This window comes from Cryptomeria japonica, chromosome 5 (genome assembly GCF_030272615.1).
Source record: "Cryptomeria japonica chromosome 5, Sugi_1.0, whole genome shotgun sequence".
NCBI classification, from domain to species: Eukaryota; Viridiplantae; Streptophyta; class Pinopsida; order Cupressales; family Cupressaceae; genus Cryptomeria; species Cryptomeria japonica.
This window is the reverse complement of record NC_081409.1, coordinates 548,844,751-548,867,271: the sequence shown is the minus strand read 5'-3', so window position 1 is coordinate 548,867,271 and position 22,521 is coordinate 548,844,751. Positions and strand designations below refer to the sequence as shown.

Below are 22,521 nucleotides of genomic sequence, written 5' to 3'. Positions count from 1 at the left end.
ATTTTAGCAACCAAATTATTCAACTTTTACCCTTGGTAAACACATAGCTCCACCATTAGACAAAGCTCATTTGGTATAGAATTCACCAAAGATTCTCACTAATCATAAAGTAAATTTTTCTAGATACCGAATAGCATCTTCAAGCAAAATGAAGATTCCCCTTATTTATACTTAGATTAGTCATAAAGTTCAAAACATTCACAATTAAATCAATAGATTTCGTTACACTGAGAATTTTCCAGTGAAATACAGATGTTTCATGATTGGGACTGACCCAACCTTATAAAGACTATCACTCTTCATTGGCCCTTCCCTTCCTTTAAAATCATAGGGCCTGGGGGGCCTCACAGAGTGGCTGTTTAGCCACAACTCAGGAGGCCCATTTATCTATGTGTGGTTGACTCGACTGACTCGACTACAATATAATTCATTCTCAGCTGTCTCTACTCTAGCGAACTGATGTCTTATGCTAATTTAACAAGTAGCATCTTCAACAGTAAGTGCAACATTTTATAGCAGAATTCAGACTTGCAGAATGATACTTGTGTAAATTTTAAAGGGCACAATGGAGGTTCAAAAAAGGCTAAGCTAGTATGAATGAGCACAGCTGTGGCTCAATCATCATAAGCTTCCACTCAAAACTGAAATTGGCCGAATTACCACATTATTCTGCTTCCAATAAAATATTGACAAACTTTGCTTGAAGTTTCACTTCAGATCTTAGAAGTGGCATTGTCAATGCAAAAATCTGCCCAAGCCATCCAAAAGTGGCAATGATCCCACTAACGTGTTTCAGGCTTGGTTGAGCCATTGTGAATTTCTACTTTCATCAAAAACATGCAAAGTTAGTGGAATTTTCTGCCACAACAAGAATATGTCATAATTATGCCTAGCATAGTTGGTGAAGATTTCTGCCTGGCATAAGCATGTTAAAGTTCTGCTGTTAAATCTATAATAACAATATCAACAAGAGTGCACATAAATGATGGCTAGGCCACATGTTCTGGCTGGTGTTTTAAAAAATGGTTAAGTCACTTGAAACTTCTGCCTCAGATCTGAACATGCTTGAGTCACTCAAAGTTCTATCAAGACCAAAACTGTGCCAATTACACTTTCAAGGCACAGCTGTCAAGCAGTTAAGACACAATTTCTTAAAAAAGTGACTTCACATTGAAGAAAGCTGATTAGCTAGGTTCAAATTGATGCCACAACTATACACAGTTATCCAGGAAAGCAAAAATCAGAACTTAAAGTACTAAAACTTCAGAGATTTTTCCTTATAGATGAAAGTCATTTGTCATTGGATGTCCAAAGCAGAAATTCATCCCTTTTTAATCATTTTTCTGGTCTGTCAGCAGGATTTCATTGCCATCACAAGACATTTATAAAGTTACAGCAGCGCTGAAAGTGGTCATATTGAGTGGGCAGCATTTGAGGGGCAATAGTCAGTGCGGATTTTGTGATATTCCAGAAGTTTCAGGGCCTAGGTTGTTGCTGATAAAGATCATTTTCCAACCATATAGGGTTTCTGACACTTAGATGAATACGTGATAATTCCCTAAGGTCTGCTGAGCCTGAATTTCTTTCAGTCTATTAGATTTTGTTTTTTCATACGCGAAACAAAAGGTCAAATCCTAAGATTTAGTCTCCATTTCCTAAGAATAGTTGTAGTTATGCCCATGGCTAAGCTTTTTCTTGTCTCCACCTCTTTGTTGTCCTCATTTTTTAATTTTCAAAAATGTGACAACCCTTACAAAATTTTGGTTTAAATGTGTTGTTTTTGTCTCCAAGGCACATTTTACAAGGTACAAAACTCACATTTGTTAGTGTCAAATCATTGGGGGGTATCTTTGCCATCATTGTTCAAATTTTGGTGAGTTTTGGTCTTCATTTTCCTAGCTTTTTGTGCAATTTCGGGTTTCAGAGCAGTCACTGCAGGTTGAAGATTTTACTCTTAAGGCATGTTTCCCAAGGCATAATTTTTGTTTTTTGTTGAACTGGACTGATCTTCAGTCTATCCTCGATTCACTTTTCAAACTTCATCGCGTTTCGAGTTAGTTTGCTATGGTTTTTCTTCAATTTTGGGTTTTTTCTTCCTAACTGCAGGTAGGAAATTTTCCTTTGATTGCAAGTTTTAATTTTCTCTTGTTTTAGTGTTGTAGGGAAATTTTAAAACAATTACAAGTGCACTTTATTTAAAACTTGTCACTTGTAACTTACTTTTTATTTCCCCCTTTCTTTTTATGTCTTTTAAGTCATTGTAGGAACTTTACGGACAAATTACAAGTGAATTTAAAATTATAAATTATAAGAACTTGTAATTTCTTTTAAGAGTTCCTACTTCAGTGATATTTAGATGTAATAGGGATTTTATTTCCCTATTACATGTTTTATGTCCTTTTAGTTGTTTTTGTCTTTTAAACTTGTAAAAGGGATTTTATTTCCCTATTACAAGTCTTTTTGTCTCAGTCATTTTAAACTTGTAAAGGGGATTTTATTTCCCTATTACAAGTTATTTTGACATGTCTTTTTGTTCTTTCTTCCCTAAAACCCGAATTTGCCCAAGGAAGAGAAAAGTGAAGTAATTAAAACTTGCAATGGGGTTTCTAAAACCCGATTGCATCTTTTTGAAGGCATTTGTTACTTGTATTTGCAAATGAAGAACCTGACCTGCACATTTGCTCCCACAAATCCGGTTTTTGTGGCTTTCTTCCCCAAAATCCATCCAACATTCATGCAAAATCGTTGGGAATCAATGTTGGTTGCCACGTTTTTCACCAAAAACGGTTTTGGCAAACACGTTTTGCATTTTTGAAGGCATTTTTGAAGATGTTGTTGAAGACGTTTTTGAATCCATTTTTGCCTTACGTTTTGGCCACATTTTGCACTACATTCAAATCGTAGTGTTTGGCACTTAATACTTGGTGTTTGCATTCAAGAAGAACGTGTTTTCTTCAAATGTTTTCTGCTAAATGTGCCCTACATTCATGCTGGTTGTTGAGCCTTAGATTTTGGACGTGAAAGAGGTTGCATTGATCTTGTTTAAATTCTGTTTTTTATTTGTTCTTCCCATATTGTAAAAATAGTTAATCTTCTTTTTACAAAATTTACAAATGTTGAAGAATTGCCATGAGACTCATTCATTTGATTTCGGGATTTCAAAATCCGATTACAAGTAGGTAGTTTTTCCCATTTTCCAAAATTGTCAAGCTGAAAATGTGTCTTTCCTTGTCACATAAAGTTTGGAATTACCGGTTGGTATCATTCTTCCCATTTTCCCCCCATGTCAAAACCCAAGTGCAAGTTGTAATGTTCTCTTACTTGCAGTCAGCCTTCCAGAACCCGAAATTGGTCCAAAACGCACTCAAAAAACACTTGAAAATGAGTTTTAAAGGTCCAATTACAAGTGCAAACTTGTGGTTACCCATTACACATATGAAGTTGCATGTTTGTTCTCCACAATTGCAAGTTAATGCTCTTGTTTTTCCACACATGTAATGCAGTTTCCAGAACCGGAAATTGAGCTTTGACCCCAATTTTGCAGTCCCATTGTTTCACCCATGTCAGTCTTGTTTGCACACACGACCTACCAAATCAATAGATTAAGGCATGGGCCTTATTTTGCAAGCAGATTCCAAGATTGGAGAAAGAACAACAACATTCCGAAGCCACACAAGGAGATGGATAAGTGATATGAATGGTTGAGAGCATAGAATGCTTTCAAGATAGAGATAGGCTTCTTATTTCAGCCTTGCAAAGAACTTCCCTCCTGAGAAGTCAGTACTACCCCAAGCATGTGTAAGGTTGAAGTTTGTTGGTTAAAGACATAAAGACTATCAAGGGTGCAAGTTCTTGTTCCGGTTTGAGATGTCTTCACCAATCCAAAATACTTCAAGTTCTAACATCTTGTAGCAGCATGAAGATCGTCACAGACAAAGGATGATGTAGTTAGAGTCGTGTCTTCGGACAAATAGAATAATTTCAATTATGTATTTGTAATTTTGTTTTGACAATTACAAGTAAAAAAAAAAACTTTGTAATTGCAAGTTATTTCATCACTTGCACTTTTGTAATTACATGTAAAGCAACTACAAGTTGAGTTCAATTAGGACTGTAGTTGGAATAAGTCATGGTGATTGAGAGAATTTCTCTAGTTAGGATCCTCCCACCTTTTTCTCAAGGTTCCTCTCCTATAAATGCTTGAGGGGATCTATTGTAATTTTAATCTTTTGGCAATGCAACAAAACTCTGCGAATTTGTATGTACACTCTAAGACTTTGAGCTTAGTTGTAAGTCAGATTGTAGTCAATTAAAAGAGGCAAATTGCTTTCAAACTTTGTGTTGATTCAAGGTGTTATGTGAAGACATTTTCTAGAGATTGATTGTGAGTTTTGAGGTGTTATAGAAGGGGGATTCAAGCTCAATCTTGCAGACTTTGAGCTGCTTATTGTGTTTGGAGATTAGATTGGTTTTAAGATTTGATACTGCAGACTTTGAGCTGCTTGTCACGTCTGAAACTCTTGTAGGACGCTCAAGCAAATGGGTAACTTGCAGACTTTGTACTGCTTTTATTTTCTATGTTTGTGCATAAGAGGTGCATCATGTAGTGAGACTTTGAGCTGCTACATACTATGCTTGGTTATCAGAAAATCATCTAAAAAGGTTGATAGGAGAATAGATAGTTGAAGACTTTGAGCTTTCTTTCTATTTTCCTGTCCCGAGGAAGTGACGGAGGTCTTTGTACTTTCATGGAAACTTTGCTTCCCTTTATGTTCCAAAAATCCTACAAAAAGTCTCATTTCTATATTTGTTGTTATTTATTTCCAATTACTATTACTTTTCTGTGAAGAGAAAAGAGTATAGTTTTTCTTAAAAGAAGAAGAAAGACTATTGTCCCACCCATATTAGATTAGTTTAGTTTGTAGATAGGGGGAGCCTTCCCTAAATTAGGAGAGTATCATACTCACACACTATGGCTAAACCAACAATTTTGCACATCCCCCAGGTGTACAAAATTTTAAACCAACACTCTTGTTGTTGGTTTAACCAAACTTTGAGTCAAGGTTTTCAAGGGAGGATTTCTAACATCATCAAGTATGTTTGAAGATTCAATAGTATTGTGGTGACCAAGGTCTCGGAGGTCGTCAAAGAATTCATCAAAGTTGCAATCCAAAAAGTTTTCTCAGAATCATAGAGGGTGGGCATGTGCAAATCACTATTAGCTACATCTACTAGTAGCTATATCTGGTGTTCTACTTCTGAACAATGGATGATGGCCTATTTTTAGGCCACTTTAGTTAGTTTTATTTTATTTTAAAGCATCTTTCTTCTCCACTTTTCTGCAACTTTTGGAAGGTTTGTTTTAAAACATTTCTTTTTGGGATTGTAATGTCCCCATTTGGGATTTGCCTTGGGCTTAGTCCTGAGACCACAATTATTTATAAATCTTCCAATAATCCTCTTAATACTTATCCTTCATTTCCAGGTGTAAGTGATCAAATTCATCTTCTTTCCTTCAATGTAGATCTTCAATACTGTTCCATACATCCTTGAAAATCTTCTTTTTATTTTATATACTCACTCCCTTATTTGCATTACAAAATCTCCCATTATAGCGTCATATTCCTATGAAGATATATAATCTTTGGAATAGTGATGTCCTTTTGAGAGGACATAACCTTTTGTTAATAAATGATCGCTGCCTTTAAACTATCTCATTACTTACACTATTTCTCCCCCAAACGTCTCTCCTTCTCTTTATTTTTTTAATTGCCTTTTATATTTCTCTCTTATGAAGAGAGACATCCTTCACAAAGGAGACAACCTTTTCAATAGGTATGTCCCTTGTTAACAAATCTTTCTATGTTTTAATCGCTGCTTTAGGTAAGCATCACTAGGATTTTAATCGCTACTTTAGAAGACTTATAATCACTACTTCCTTCATTTTAGAATACATATAATCTTCCATTGACCCTCCATATAAGCCTACATATGATATTCTATTTCTCAATACTCTCCCCCTTCCGCCACACCACACCCTTTCAGATATGAAATAAAAACGTATTGTCATTGTTAGTCTTACCACATATGTCAACTCATTTAAGAATCGCAGTAGCACATAGATCGCATCCTCTGTAAAGATAATCACATGATTATAACAATTTTGCTTGATATACAATCCATTTCATCGAGCCTTCCTGGTTCAATTCAGGTCTCCGTCAATTGGCAGATTCTATCAAATCTGCTCAACAGTATATATTCATGTTTGTGGTAATAATGTGTTGATGTCTTCTATGGTGCTATATTTATATCTGCTGTGATGACATGTCATGGTCTGAATTCTACTATCCTTATTCAATTCAACCGCTACTTGCAGATTAAATTCTTCTTTTTTTCTCTTCCTCCCCCCTTCAATGGATGATGGGCTGCATATATATTTCCTTAATGTGGACGGAGGGTTATTTCCTTCCCAAACGGTCATCCCTCTTGCAAGGGTGGCATCCTTTAGTTTTTAATGACTTTGGCTTTTGATTAATTGATTGTTATTGTATCATCTTTAACTATGGAAATTATCTATTATTGTTATCGCCTTTAATCCTGGATTAGTAGCCCATACTAATGTGGGCATTGCATTATTCGCTGCATCTCTATTTTGTATGTGGATCGTTGTATCCCCCAAGTGTATGCATCGATGTCATTGATGATGCTAGCCTCTCAGGTCTACTTTATGGAGACATCTATTGCCCAAAGCATTAATTCCTTGGAAGATCATGAAGTGTAATAATCAATCGTGCTCTTCCAGTCATAATGGGGATCGATCATTACTGCTTCTCTTTCTATTGCTGCATGATATCCATCGATTAATTGTACCTTTAGACTAAACTTGATATGTTAGTCATCACAGAATGTGCATCTATAGTATTTGGTTGATCGGATACTCTTTGTCGATTCTGTGTGTTTTAACCCGCCTTTCAAAGAAGGAAACTTGGAGTGCTACGTATGTCTGATTGCTTAATACAAATTGGTATCTGTAAAGGCAATACTTATCGAGAGGCTTCTCTCATTCAGCATATATTCCTTTGTCGATTCTTTTCTAAGCTTAAATCTATTGATTATTTGCAATCTGGTTTATCTTACACATTGTTATCTTTATTTATAAAGATAATACAAGGAGCTTTCTCAAGTTGTTTGGTTCTAGAGATTTAGCATTTGGATGGGGACATCACAGGGATCATTAATCATTATTTTTTAAATCCCATAAACTTATTCTTTGTAAACCTTCCATAGGCTTTGTATCAATGTCACAATTCATCTTAGCAAGTAACTCCATGTGCTTCTAACCATTCATTTTTCTAAAATCTAAATCTTACATGATGGATGTTTGATCGAAGTACTTTTGTTTACCCATTCTTGTGTATGTGGATCTATTAAGCTCTATTTTGAGACAATTAAGAAGGATTCTATAATCTCATACACTTAGTTTCAGTTGCAAGTTTTAATCATAACAACCTTGATCATGAGAAAACATTTCAGATCTTATGCTCATCTTGCTAGAGCCAAAAAAATAGAGCAGAGTTTTATTTCAGTTATTTCATTTATGCAAACCCCTTTTGATAATATTGTAAAGTGTACGTAATGGTGCATTTTGTTTATAGCTTAGGCTTTACGACATAGTTTAATTTTCAGTGAACTTTCCTACAAATTTAAAGACCTATCTTCATGTGCTGTTAAGTCTCAATTAGTATGAAAATTGAAAAATGCCGCTCCCAATATTTAATGTATTTTGCAACTGTAAATTGCAAAAAAGTACACACAAACAAATATACTATAAATGAAACATGTCCATGAAATATGTACCTCTGCATAAAAATTCAAGTCCTAAGAGAAAATGGTAAACATAAAGTTTTTCAAGGCACCTGAAAGGCTGCAAATAAGTCACCATCTGTGTATCTCAAGCTGTCAATTGCACCTTGTCTTGGAAGCTCCACTGAATGTGCAAGGGCTTGCACGTCAACCTGGTCAAAGCCACCTTTAGACTCTTTGAGGCATCTCTAGGAAACAAAATCGATAATCTAAAATATCATAATCATTGATATTTCAAAAGGAATTACAAACCAGAAATAAAAACACACCTCGTTAAATTGAGAAGCTTCATATAAAGACTCACGAAGTGTTGCGGGAGGATCTCGTTCTTGTAAAAGTAATTTGTCGCTAACATCAGAAATTGGAGATCTAGAATTTTGGCGAAAGTAATATGAATTTTGTATACTGCAATTGATTGTGCATATAGATATCAATCATTGACTCTTTATAACCTTTTAAAACAAATGCATACAGATGAATATTCTAAAGACAAATTTGTTAAGTAATGTCTGCATTTTGAAAATTTAGACTCTCTTTTTTTTAAGAAAAACACAGAGCATGCTTGATGCAAAGCAAATGCAGACCTCAATAAATATTTCAGTGTCTGGGAAAAGCATGGATCATATGCCCGTAAGCAAGCCTTCAATGTTGATGTCATCAAGGCTGCTAGCTCAAATCTCCTTTCTTCAGACCACTAATAAAAATCACAAAAAAAGACAGAAATTCTATCATTTTCAGAATAAATTTCATAATCAGGATAAGCATGAAAATATTGCCATCAAAATACTTTGCCTCAGTACATGTTTCTCAAAAACAATCCACATATGAATCTTACTAAAGAAATACACACAACTGGAAAAAAGCATTAAACAATTAATTTAACAATAAGGTGTAAACATAAGAAAAACACACAACTGGAAAAACTCATTAACCAATTAATTTAACAAATAAAGTTCTAATACAACGGACAACAAATATCAAGAAGAAAACTGAAGCATTGGCTCTGGGATAGAAATTAACAAATCAAAAGTGATACCGTGATAAGCATCAAGAAGTTGACTAATGAAAACAATTCATGGAATTTGAACTGCTACAATCTGCACTACATTGTTGATTTTAAAGGTCCAATGAACTCTGATAAACTTATAAGACACTGAGAGGGAGGGGTGAATCAGTGCAAGCAAAAACTTAATAGATCTGATAACAACTTTCACCAACTTGAAAATCAATAAAAATGCAAGAAATATAACCACATAAGCAAACATCCAACAAAGCATGCAGACCATAACACAATGATTTTTGACGTGGAAACCCAACTGGGAAAACCACGATGGGAATTAGCACCCACAATATGTATTTGCACTCTTTTGGAATGCACCCGGATAAAAGCCTAGCCCGATTAGGAGCTTACAATATATCCGGTTAAGAGCAGACCCTGTTAGGAGTCACCCGGTCAAGGGATTTTGCCTCAGCCCTGTTAGGAGCTCTACCCTGTTAACAGTAACCTTGTTAGAGCATTTCAAACTCAAGTTAATGAGCCACCCGGTGAAGGGATTTACAATATCAGACCTATTAGGATCTACCCAGTTAAGGGATTTCAAACTGCTGTAACTGTTAGGGAACAACAGGGCAAATGATCAGATTACAGCACTTCATTGCTTGCTAGTACAAATCCTTTTCAGCACAACTCTGCTACACACATGCAGACACTTCAAACTGGTTCGGCAATACCTTCTTCTCAAACCACCAACACAAAATCTCTTCTCCAACTAGCACTAAATACACTTTTTAGTTAGGGCGCCTACAAACCCTAATTACACCAACAAGATACAATGAATTTACATTTAGCGCGGCAAAACACTACGCCAAAAATACATTACAAATCATTACAACAAATTTCTAGATGATTTTCCCCGTTGAATGATCACCGCACATCAATTTGATAAGCAATCAAACCCTTGTTTCATTCTTCTAAGCACTTTGTTGTTTCCCAAGAAATCCAATCCTTGTATGCGCTCAATACCATCTTATCATTACACACGGATTATGACACGACATCACTAAGTTATGATCATGATAAGATCCACCGCCAAACCTTAAATCATTACCGGTTAAAGATCTGATACCGGTATTCATTCTTCTTCACGGAGTCCATAACAATCAATTAAAAATGTGCTTTCCGGTTCACCAAACTTGATGCGATTTCAATCACAGACTCATGCCAATGTTATGAACATATATTTTGAACCGCAACAATGAATTCTAACCACAATGCATGATTCAGCTTCTCCTTCTCTCCTCTGCTAGTTTTGCATCCGATCAAACTAGTTGACATCAATGATAACATATACCTGATCATATCAACTTTACCGGTCATCTTCTCATCTCATCATCATCTCCAACAGCTATGCCAACAATCTCCCCCTTTGGCATTGATGGCAACACCAAAAGCTCACCATGCGAAACTGGAACTCTAACTGTTATGACTGTTGTACTGTTCTTTTCTTCTTCTATTCTGTTTCACTTGTTCTTCTCCCTTCATCAATATGTTCTTCTCTTTTTGCTCTTCACTGTTCTTCTCCCCGTTTACTTTTCTTCTCCCCCTTTGACAACAATGCCAAAGGTGCAAAGTGTCAAATTCATCTTCTATTGCTATTGTTTTCTTCATCTCTGCTGCTCCCCCTAAGGGGTAGCCCTTCTCTCATCAATCCATAGTGAAAGATCTTCAATTAGTCCACTGGATTGATGCTGCAACAGTATCTTAGTTGACCTTTTGTAGGGGTATAACCCCTAGCTTGCTTCTGAGATACTCAAAGGTTGCTTTAGGCAATGGCTTAGTGAAGATGTTAGCCAACTGCTCCTTGCTTGACACATGATCCATCCTGACTTTCTTTTCCTACACTCTTTCTCTCAGATAATGATACTTCAGTTCAATATGCTTTGTTCTAGCATGCAATACAGGGTTTTTTGAAATGTTTATTGCACTTGTATTATCACAATATATGACCACCAGTTATGTCATATTCTCCTTGAATCCTTCTAATACATGTCTCATCCATATTGCTTGAGTACAGTTCATAGATGCAACCACATACTCTGCTTCTACTATAGACTGAGAAATGCAACTTTGTTTCTTACTAGTCCAGGATACCAGTCTTCCTCCTAGAAAGAATGCACCACCGGTTGTGCTCTTTCGGTCATCTACATTACCTGCCCAATCAGAATCTATGAGCACCTGCAAAGAGAAGTTTCCTTTGTATGGATACCATAATCCATAATCAATAGTTCCTCTAAGATACCTAAAAATTCTCTTCACTGTCACCATATGAGTCTCTTTAGGACTTTTCTGATATCTAGCCACTATACCAACTGCATGAGCAATGTCCGGTCTGCTATGAACAACATAGTGTAGTTTACCGATCATTGATCTATACTCAGTTTTATCCATTGGATCGGAATCATCTTCCTTGGATAATCTGCAACCAGTAACCATAGGGGTTCCAACCGGATTAGGGTCTTCCACTCCAAAGGTTTCCAATACCTCCTTCACATATTTGGACTGGTTGATAAAGATTCCTCCTTTCATCTGTTGGACCTGCAAACCAATGAAAAATTTGATTTCACCTATCAAAGACATTTCAAATTGCTTTTTCATTTCTTCTACAAAAGTTAAACTCATGTCATCATCTCCTCCAAACATGATATCATCTACAAACACTTTTGCAATCAATAACTTGTCTCCTTCTGTCTTCAAGTAAATGTTGGTGTCCTCACTGGTTCTTTGAAATCCAATCGTTATCAGGTGTGAATGGAGTCTCTCATACCATGGCCTTGGAGCTTGCTTTAATCCATATAATGCTTTATGAAATTTGTACACCATGTCCTTGTCTTCAGTCAATGCAAACCCATCTGGTTATTCAATGTAGACCTCTTCTCCTAGAATTCCATTCAAAAATGCAGACTTGACATCCATTTGGTATACCTTGAATCCTTTGAATGCTGCAAATGCAAGAAGCATTCTTACTCCTTCAAGTCTAGCAACCGGTGCAAAGGTTTCTCCATAATCCTCACCTTCTTCTTGTGCATATCCTTTGCAAACTAGTCTAGCCTTGTTCCTAACCACTTCACCATCTTCATTCAATTTGTTCCTGAACACCCACTTAGTACCAATCACATTTTTATCAGTTGGTCTGGGAACAGGTGATCAGGTGTTCTTCTCTATTTGATCAAGCTCCTCCTTCATAGCCTTTATCCAATCATCATACTTGAGAGCTTCCCTCACTGTCTTAGGTTCAATTGTGGAAATCAGACAAGCACATTCTCTGATCTTTCTTCTTGTTTGTACTCCAGCATTCATGTCTCCAATTATTTGATTTGCAGAGTGATTCAACCTTACATATCTAGGTATAACCGGTTCCGATGTAGAAGCCTCTTCTTCTTCTTCTTCCTCTTCTTCTTCTTCTTCCTCTTCTTCCAGCGGTTGAACAGCATCCTCTGCACTGTTTTGCTCAACATCATTTTGAACTTTTGGTTCAATGATCACTAGCTTTTGTTCATCTACTGTATCAGACTTGCTAGTATCATCAGATTTGTCAAAATACTCATCAACTTTCAAATTAACACTTTCCACAATCTTCTTGGTTCTTTTGTTAAAGCACTTGAATGCTTTGCTCTTAGTTGAGTAACCAAGGAAAGTTCCTTCATCACTTTTAGGATCAAACTTTCCGGTATACTCATCTCTCTTTATGTAACACCTGCTGCCAAAGACTTTGAAATGACTAACATTAGAAGTATGACCATACCATAATTCATAGGGAGTTTTGTCACTACCTTTCTTGACCAATATCCAATTCATTGTGTATACTACAGTGCTGACTGCTTCTCTCCAAAACATTTTAGGTACATCTCCTTGCATCAACATTGTTCTTGCTGCTTCAACTATGGTTTGGTTCCTCCTTTCTGCAATCCAATTCTGTTGTGGTGTAGCCATTGTGAAAATTCAAACACAGATTCGGATTCACAGAGAAATACCTTTAGACTTCTTCGCAACTAGGGTTTCCGGTCTGAATACTCTCCCACCGATTCACTTTTCCACAATCTTCACAATCCGCTATCAATTTCGCCGAAGTAGCAATCAAATGCTCTTCTATGTTTTTGTCGCTCTCCAAATGTGCTCTCAAAAATGCTAAGTGAACAGTAAGACTATAAAACACCTTTTTATTTGCCTTTTACCAACTGCATTTAATGCTAAACCGGTTGAACATACCCTAATCACCGTTCAACCCTAGAACTTGCTACCGATTCACATATTACATCCAATGTATCGGTTACATCTCAAAATCACTTCATAACATCATTTTGCATCAAAACATGCAGATTTGACACACCGCACACCATTTAGGGGGTCCGGAAATGGATCTGACAATATGCTCCCCCTAAGCTTCATACATAGCGTAGTTTTCCAGTGAGGGATTCTCCACACCAGGTGAAGAATTGGAGTCCTCTGATGGTTTATCCTCATTTTTCTTCCTCCATATCTTGTTCATCTAACTTCTGGTTTCTTCCACATCTACCTTCTTCTTTCCTTTCCGGTCAACAGACTGATTAATCGGTTGGTTCATTCTAGCTACAAAACCTTGCAATGTCTCCCGGTTTGTGACAGTGGAAACATACCATTCCAGATGCTCTCCAGGGTCTAGCATTGCGTCTATCGGTTCTTCTCCGGCAATTCATAGCCACATGACCATAGTTGTGACAGATTGAACATGTCACATTCCATCTATTCTCCATTTCATATGGACTAGACCAGTTCACATAAGGTCTCTACCAAGTAGGGTTTCTCCGGTCATTGTAAGATCTCTGCCATTCACCATTAGACCTCTAATCCATGTAAGATCTTTGATTGTTTACTCTCGACCTGCACCCAACAGCTCTATGCCCATACTTGTTACAATTGATGCAATATCCATCAAAAGTACTAGGCTTATATCCTTCATATGTATTAGGTCTATATCCATCAAAAGTACTGGATCTACTTCTACAAACATTTGTAGTATGACCTACCTTATGATAGTTAAAACATATTGGTTTGTAGGTTCTCTTACCAGTGTTTTTCTTGGTCTTTGGTGCAGATTTGGCTTCATGCATGGTGTCCTTGGTACCGGAAGGCTCTCCTTGTTAAAAGGTTGTGTATCCCAAGCCATGTGTATCTCCTTTCTGCCTTTGTGTCTGAATCCGCTCATCAAGAATAGCAGTGCTCTTGTTGAATTTAGCTAGTAACTCATTTGCATCAGCCAGCTCCTTGGTAAGCTCCTCATTCTTCTTTGTGAGACTTTCTTTAAGAGATATAGCCATGTCTAGGTCAGCTTGTATTTCCTCTTTTCCTCTTTGGTCTCATGAAGATGTGTATGCAGGGTACCAATCTCCTGGTTCAGCTTAAAGATCTCATGCTCCTTATCTCTTATTTTGTCTTCAGCTGCCCTCCTGGCTTCCAACTCTTGGCTCATCTTGATGGTAAGGGCTTCCAACTCTCTCCTCGGATTTGTCTTTTCATCATTCACCTTTTCCACCTCATTAGACAAGGCATCAATGGTTGCTTCCTCAGATGAACTGCTTTCACTGAAATCCAACAACTGCTCAGCCAGCTCTCTTCTCTTAGCCAATGAAGCTTTGTACTTGACCTTTAGTTCATCAAGGGCTTCTTCAAATTTTGCAAGCCAGTTTGAAAGCTCTTTGTAACTCATTGAACCTTCCCCCATGTTAGCCTTAGAGATCCTTCCCAAGCGGTTAAGCCTTAAGGGAATTAGGCTCTGATAACAATTGATAAACTTATAAGGCACTGAGAGGGGGGGGGTAAATTGGTGCAAGCAAAAACTTAATAAATCTGATAACAACTTTCACCAACTTGAAAATCAATAAGTATGCAAGAAATATAACCACATAAGCAAACATCCAACAAAGCATGCAGACCATAACACAATTATTTTTGACGTGGAAACCCAAATGGGAAAACCACGGTGGGAATTAGCACCCACAATATGTATTTGCACTCTTTTGGAATGCACCCGGTTAATGGCCTAACCCGGTTAAGAGCAGACCCTGTTAGGAGTCACCCGGTCAAGGGATTTTGCCTCAACCCTGTTAGGAGCTCTACCTTGTTAAGAGTAACCTTGTTAGAGGATTTCAAACTCAAGTTAATGAGCCACCCGGTGAAGGGATTTACAATATCAGACCTGTTAGGATCTACCCGATTAAAGGATTTCAAACTGTTGTAACTGTTAGGGAACAACAGGGCAAATGATCTGATTATAGCACTTCCTTGCTTGCTAGTACAAATCCTTTTCAGCACAACTCTACTACACACATGCAGACACTTCAAACTGGTTCGGCAATATCTTCTTCTCAAACCACTGACACAAAATATCTTCTCCAACTAGCCCTAAATACACTTTTCAGTTAGGGCGGCTACAAACCCTAATTACATCAACAAGATACAAAAAATTTACATTTAGCGCAGCAAAACACTCCGCCAAAATACATTACAGATCATTACAACAAATTTCTAGATGATTTCCACTGTTAAATAATCACCGCACATCGATTTGATAAGCAATCAAACCCTTGTTTCATTCTTCTAAGCACTTGTTGTTTCCCAAGAAATCCAATCCTTGTATGCGCTCAAATACCATCTTATCATTACACACGGATTATGACACATCATCACTAAGTTATGATCATGATAAGATCCACCGCCAAACCTTAAATCATTACCGGTTAAAGATCCGATACCGGTATTCACTCTTCTTCACAAAGTTCATAACAGTCAATTATAAATGTGCTTTCGGTTCACCAAACTTGATGCGATTTCAATCACAGACTCATGCCAATGTTATGAACATATATTCTGAACCGCAACAATCAATTCTAACCACAATGCATGATTCAGCTTCTCCTTCTCTCCTCTGCTAGTTTTGCATCCGGTCAAACTAGTTGACATCAATGACAACATATAACTGATCATATCAACTTTACTGGTCATCTTCTCACCTCATCATCATCTCCAACAGTTATGCCAACAAACTCATGGTAAGAAAAGCCGACAAGTTTGAGCCTGCAACTCACCGCCCTGTCTGCAATGTGGGATGCACTAAAAACTAAGTTATTAGTTCAAGCTTGGGCTCAAGCTCGAGTTCGATGATTCAGTTCCCAGGTTCAGACAAAACAAGTTTGGGGGGTTTGTAATGTCCCCATTTTTAGGTTCTCTTACATTGTTGTTGACATTGACATTATGGTTGTGTGTCAACCAGATCAAAGTAGTAATTTTAAGTTACCATAGAGCTCAGATCGTTTAGAGGACTTATTTGATGCTTTCAAATGTTATTTTCAGCTTCCTGTGTGTTCTCCAAGATTCTTGGAGGGGGTATCAATTTATAGTAAGTCACGTAGTTGGGTCTGATTAACATCTTTCATCATTGATATCGCTCCTGTGCGGTCAGTTTTTTATTTCGCTACACTTCAGCTATTTTGACTAATTGGGTGTAATATTCAGCTATATTTAATTAATTCTACTAAAATTGTCATTTTAATTAAATTAATTTATCGGGCACCTTAGTAATATAGCTAGTTGGAAAGAGAAGGGAAAGTTTTAAATGTTAGGATGTAGAAATGTTTTGAAAATAAAATAAATCGCTTTTCAAGGTTATAAGGTTTATTTAGTTATAAAGTGATTTTATAATTGAGTTTTCAAGAATTTTCTCAAAATTACTTATAAAAAGGGATTGAGAGATCTTTTGGTATTATGCAATTTATTCTATTTCTCTTATTGAAACCCCCATGGTTCAGAAAAAAAAAGAGAGTCAATTTGTTATTCACATTTAATGCAAACCCCATTGAAACATTGTACATGTGCATACTTGTAAATTATGTTTATAGTTTATGGTTTTTAGTCCCATGGAGCTTCCCCCATGATTTGAAGAAGAGTTCTATCAGTTGTATTGTTCCATTTTTTGTTGTCTTGAAAAAGACTAATTAAAATGTTAACACATTCATATGGTAGATCGATGGTAAGTGACTTCACCAAAGCAAACCAGTATTGTATCGTAGCACTATGCATAGGGCACATCCTCATCATAAGTATACCATGGCACACGCTTCCACTCATTGCCAAGGGATCACTAGGGTTGGAAGTGTAGGATTGAGGAATTGGTGGAGGCCTAAGTTGAGGCTCCAAGCAAGGAATGATGGGGAACATGTAATGTCCCCATTTTTGTGCCTTCCTAAGCATCAGTTACTTTCAAAGGTTAGCCCATTATCAGTGGTCCCCGTAGGCTAATTGGCGATTAGAGGGCCCTTTGACGGCAATTCAAGGTTATTCAGCAAACCCTTTGGGTGTCTATTTCAATACTCTCTATCTCAATGCATCACTTTATTTGTGGTTTGCCTTCCAACAGTCATTCAAGATCCATTTATACACACTTACTATTTATAGTAAGTCACTTGGTTGTTTGGATCCATACTTCCTATTTATTGTAAGTCATCGGGATGCTTAGAGGGCACCATGGCTATATCTGAAAAGTTGGCAGGAACAGTTGTTGGTTTGATATTTGGCTTTTAGTGGAGTTTAATATAATTAATTTAATTAAATATCTTTATGATTAAAGGGGATAGAAGGGGTCAAGTGTGCATTTAATATATTAATGTCAAAGTATTTAATTATTATGCCAAATGGGATGCCAACTTTGGGAATATTATAAAGCAACAAAATCATTTAATATTTAATGATTTAAAAAAAAAGTCGAATGAGGCATTGCTTTTTGGTGTGCATATAAAAAGCACACTTAGTGCTTTTTCATTATTATTGATCATTTGCAAATTGTTGAAGCTTTTTGGAGAGAAAGGGTTTGTTGTTGAAGATCCAAACTTCTGAGAAAGAAAACTCTCAAGAGGAACAATACCTGCAAGTGTGAGACATCATCCAAGGGTGTACTTAGTTGATAATCTCATCTAGAGATTATACTTGCGCTTATTTGAATTCAGATTTCCAAGGTTGACAGCTTTACCAAGTTTATCAGGCATTCGGAGATTGATTGAAAGCAAATCGGGGTGGTTTATTTGCATGTTGGAAGAGTTGATCAATCCCTAGGTTTTGACAGGTGAATTTATGCAGTCTATAGGCAAATGACACCGTTCTTGGTGTGTTTTTGTAATTTGGAGTTGTATGCTAAATGAGGAACTGTTGATGAAGTCCATTTTCTATTGTAATCTGAATGGTTGGATCAATGCATCACAATCCCTATATAACAAGAAGGTGTTTATATTGAAATTCACTATTTCAGTTGTTACAATTTCCTGAGTTCTTTATGTTGAAGTATGTAGCGTCGATAGAGATCTTCTTCCTGTTCGTATGCTCAAAATATGTGTGTTCGTGTTGGCGTATCCTTTCATACTTTTACGGTGTGATGACTTAAGCCTAAATGATCTGGCGTTTTCTTATTATCTGCCTATATCTCTTACTCTTCATGTATCACGTTGTTTTTGAAGGCTTCCATTACTCCTATTTCATCTTCTTTGCTTCGTTGGCTTCCGTTTCAAATTCGAGATGCTTCTATCATTTATATGAATGCTCCTGGCTGTTTGTGTAATGCCTATGTGGTTGTCGGTGGCATATGTGTCTACATGGTTGTCTGTGACCTTTCCTCTGTCAGCGTGGAGTCTTTCCCTTTGCTATTCGATATATTATATATATCGTATTTCTATGTTTGTGCAACTTCTTCTTTTTCAGCAGTTTGTTTTCTGTATGCAGGGTTATCGTTCTGTTTCAGCAAGATAATTGCTATTATACATGAGTGTAGATCATTGAGATTGATCACATACTGAGTTGTATATTTCAGACTTGTCATTATCTGAAGTGTATTGTTCGATTCCCTTGAAGTTATGTGTGTTTTCTATTGAATGGGAATCATGTGTTTCAGGACTTATTGATGATAATCTGAGAATTATCAATACTTGTAATTACTTCTGAGATAGAAATAAAGATCATATTTGTGTGGGCTGGGTTTTTCACCCTCGGGTGGAGGGTTTTCCCAGGATAAGTCTTTTGTGTCCTTGTTATTCTTAAATTTTGTGATTTCTTTTATATATTCTGGTTCAAATTTTAACATGGTATGAGAGCGGGTCTAGAAGATCAATCCAGAACCAGAATCTTGTTTTAAGTACCTTATTTCTTTCAGTTGTTTTTCTAAGTCATTCATTATGGTGAATGCATTGAAAGTAGAAGATAGACTAGATGGTTCATCAAATTTCTCTTCTTGGAAATTTAGAATTCTGATTACTCTAGAAGAGAATGATCTCCTTGACTATGTCTCGAAAGATGTAGAAGAACCTTTTGTTGATGCAGAGAAAGTTCAATGGAGAAAGAATACGACCATGGCTAAGAAAATGCTGATTGATTCTGTTAAGTTGGTTCAGCTTCGGAAGACCAATGACAACCTTCTCCATTGAAGACAAAGTTCTGAAATTTAAATATTCTGGTTCAAATTTAACACTTTATTTCTGCTGTTCACTAAGATCGGAGCATTATATGTGCACATTGAGATCCCCTACCATTATGTTAGAGACATGGTGGAGAGAAATGTTATCCAGCTAAGATATATTAGTACAGATGAACAAACAGCAGACATTCTAGCCAAGCCTCTCTCCAAAACAAAGGTGGAATACTTTAGAGGTAAGCTCGGTATGATTAAAATGTAATTTTCTTGAGATTGAAGTCTCAACAATATAATATTATTGTTCTAATATTTAAAAGATGTTTAATGTGTAAACTCTTTTGTCATGTGTGATTACATGACTTCATGGGCCCCTGTGAACATCTTGAAAGGTGACGATCTTTCAATGATGTACACTTGTTCTTATGGTTACTATTGTAAGGTGACGACTTTACAATAGTTAAACCTTACTATCATGATGGATATCATGTGACTTGATATCTGTGTACATGTCATGATAGTTCATATCTCTTCAGCAATATTAACTAAGTTGTGAGTAACCAAAATAAGTTATATTACTGAGATATTTTCATGGTGGATATTATGTGACATAATATCCGTGGATATACCATGAGCGGATATCCTTATGATAGGCATCATGTGACTTAATGCATGTGCACATATCATAAGGGATATTGTGAGTATGGCAAATATCATGTGACTTGATATTTGTGGACATGTCATTACTCCTGATATCACATTGAGGTGATATCTCTCCCACTCATATATGAATCCAATGTGTTTAATTCAGGATAGTAATCATCCTCCCTAGCTAAGAGGGAATGTTAATGATTTGCAGCTTCGATCGGATTACTCCTATCGATGAAATCAAATGCATAAATGGCCTGATTACTATCTTTTCTTTGTATTTCACTATGATTATTGATTATCATAATACATGATTAATAATAGTAAGATAACTATCATATATATATTTAATATTGTACATGTATATTATATATACATATATACATGATTGAAATATAACCATTGTTAATCTTGCTAATGATGGAAATCATGCTGTTATTCATACTATTTAATAATAATAATCATGCTGACAATACTTATCGCATTGTTCATAATAATTCATACATCAATATTGAGTATCGATATCCATACTAATGATATCAATGATAGCATACTATGATACCGATATTATTAGTAATGCCTTGATGTAACTACAGTTCGATAATGTGTATCGAACTTAAATATATTGCAATGTGTATCGAACTTAATTATATCACAATGTGTATCGATGTTAGTCATCGATAATAAACAGCCGATAACAATTCGTGGACATGTCTGCGTAGAGGCATGTCTCCACGCGGACTATGTTCGCGTAGAGACATGTCTCCACGCTGTTGTATATATAAAACCGATTCAATATGACTTGGGAGGTACCGAAATCAATAAGTGCCGAACAAGTTACAGAAAAATATATATTTTTGAATCATTGAATCAAGCATACATCAGCAGCATTATATATACCATTCTGATCTGCATTACAATCTCTTTATATTGTTTACTTCTCCATATCATCAGTATTGATATTATAATTTCTGCAAATTGACATATATATATGTTGATATTCAAGAAAAAAGTACAAAGACCTTGTGATCAATATCTTATATAGAAAAATTAAAATACCATAACCTGTAAATCTGATCAAACCTTAACAGTGCGAGAACATATTGTTTCTCACAAAATCTAGGAAAATGCCGAGTTTGCATTTCGGGATTCTTGAGTTTAAAAAGGCTTCGAATTTCACTCTGAATTTTGAACCACAAAAGCCTCTCGTCCCTTTCTCTCTCATCCTCGCCCAGCAAATGGGGGTCCCCTGTGTTAATTTTTTGTAACATCGGTCGTGCTATTTCATGCTTCCGATATATATTAATTTGATTACATACACTAATATGTTAACTTGTAGTATATATGTTAACAAATGATAAATAAAACCAAAGTTAACTTATCGCATTTGACCAACGGTAATACCGTTCATGGTATCGGGTGGTAAAGCGATTCTCAAACAAGTCGCACTCCTTCTAATCGGGTAAGTAAACAAAGATTAGTTTATGTGTTGTGGTGAGAGGTACGTAGGGAAGAGCTATGTCTTCCCACGTGGGAAGACATATCTCGGAAGACATATCTCTTCTGTACGTAACCCCTCCTCCACTTATATAACATGCTTACATTGAGGAGGATGCATACACCGAAATTGATAAGTGTGGTGCATCTCTAAAATCACACTATAGCAGATAAAAATACAACTTTCAGATCATATCTCCATCTCTTCAATTTTGATCACAGAATTTTGAAAGAACTTAACATGGTATCAGAGCGAAGTTAAGGAAGATCATATTAAAATTCTGTAACGATCTCATAGACATTCACCAGGCTCTTACTAGATCACATTCCTATAATCCTAATGGCAACCGGAGTTAGGTTTGAAGATAGATTAGATGGAGCATCAAATTTTGTATCTTGGAAATTCAGGATCATGCTTGTTTTGAAAGAAAATAAAATTGACTCCCATGTCAAAAGTGAAATTCCTGAACCCTCTGATGATACAAAGAAAATTCAGTGGAGCAAGGACAGTGAGAAGGCCCTTAAGATAATTGTGGATTCAGTGAGAGACCACATTGTGCCAGTTATTTCTAAATATGAGACGGTCTTTCAGATGTTCAAAGCACTAGCTAACATTTATGAAATCAACAACACTAGCAAGGCTCTCACCCTAAAGAATCAACTACACCATATAAAGATGAATAAAGGAGAAACAGTTACATCCTATTTTTTGAGGATCGCTGAGCTTAGGGATCAACTATCCACTATTGGACATCTAATAGACAACAAAGAACTTGCTATGATGACCCTAAATGGACTTCCTACCTCATGGGAATCGTTCATTCAAGGAATCAGTGCCCGTTCTAAATTTCCTAAGTTTGATAGATTGAAAACCGATTGCATTCAAGAGGAATCTCGGCTTGTCACAAGAGGAATAAAACAAAACAATGGTAATGAAGACATTCAAGTTCTAAACTCTAATTCCCACAAGAAAGGAAAGAAGAAGAACTTCAAGAGAAAGAGGGACAACAACTCAAATGGGAAGAGGTCT

The 22,521-nt window shown here is 36.4% G+C and overlaps 1 protein-coding gene across 2 annotated transcripts in view; it reads right to left on the bottom strand.

The window, feature by feature from the left end:
- The window catches only part of LOC131063465 (uncharacterized), a 150,244-nt gene that overhangs the window by 52,738 nt on the left and 74,985 nt on the right, over positions 1-22,521 (bottom strand). For both annotated transcript variants that reach the window (XM_057997285.2, XM_057997276.2), the window contains exons 4-6: positions 8,448-8,557; positions 8,133-8,268; positions 7,917-8,015 (exon numbers count right to left, since the gene is read on the bottom strand). In XM_057997285.2, coding sequence (XP_057853268.2) covers positions 7,917-8,015; positions 8,133-8,268; positions 8,448-8,557 — 345 coding nt within the window. The remainder of the gene's footprint in view (positions 1-7,916; positions 8,016-8,132; positions 8,269-8,447; positions 8,558-22,521) is intronic.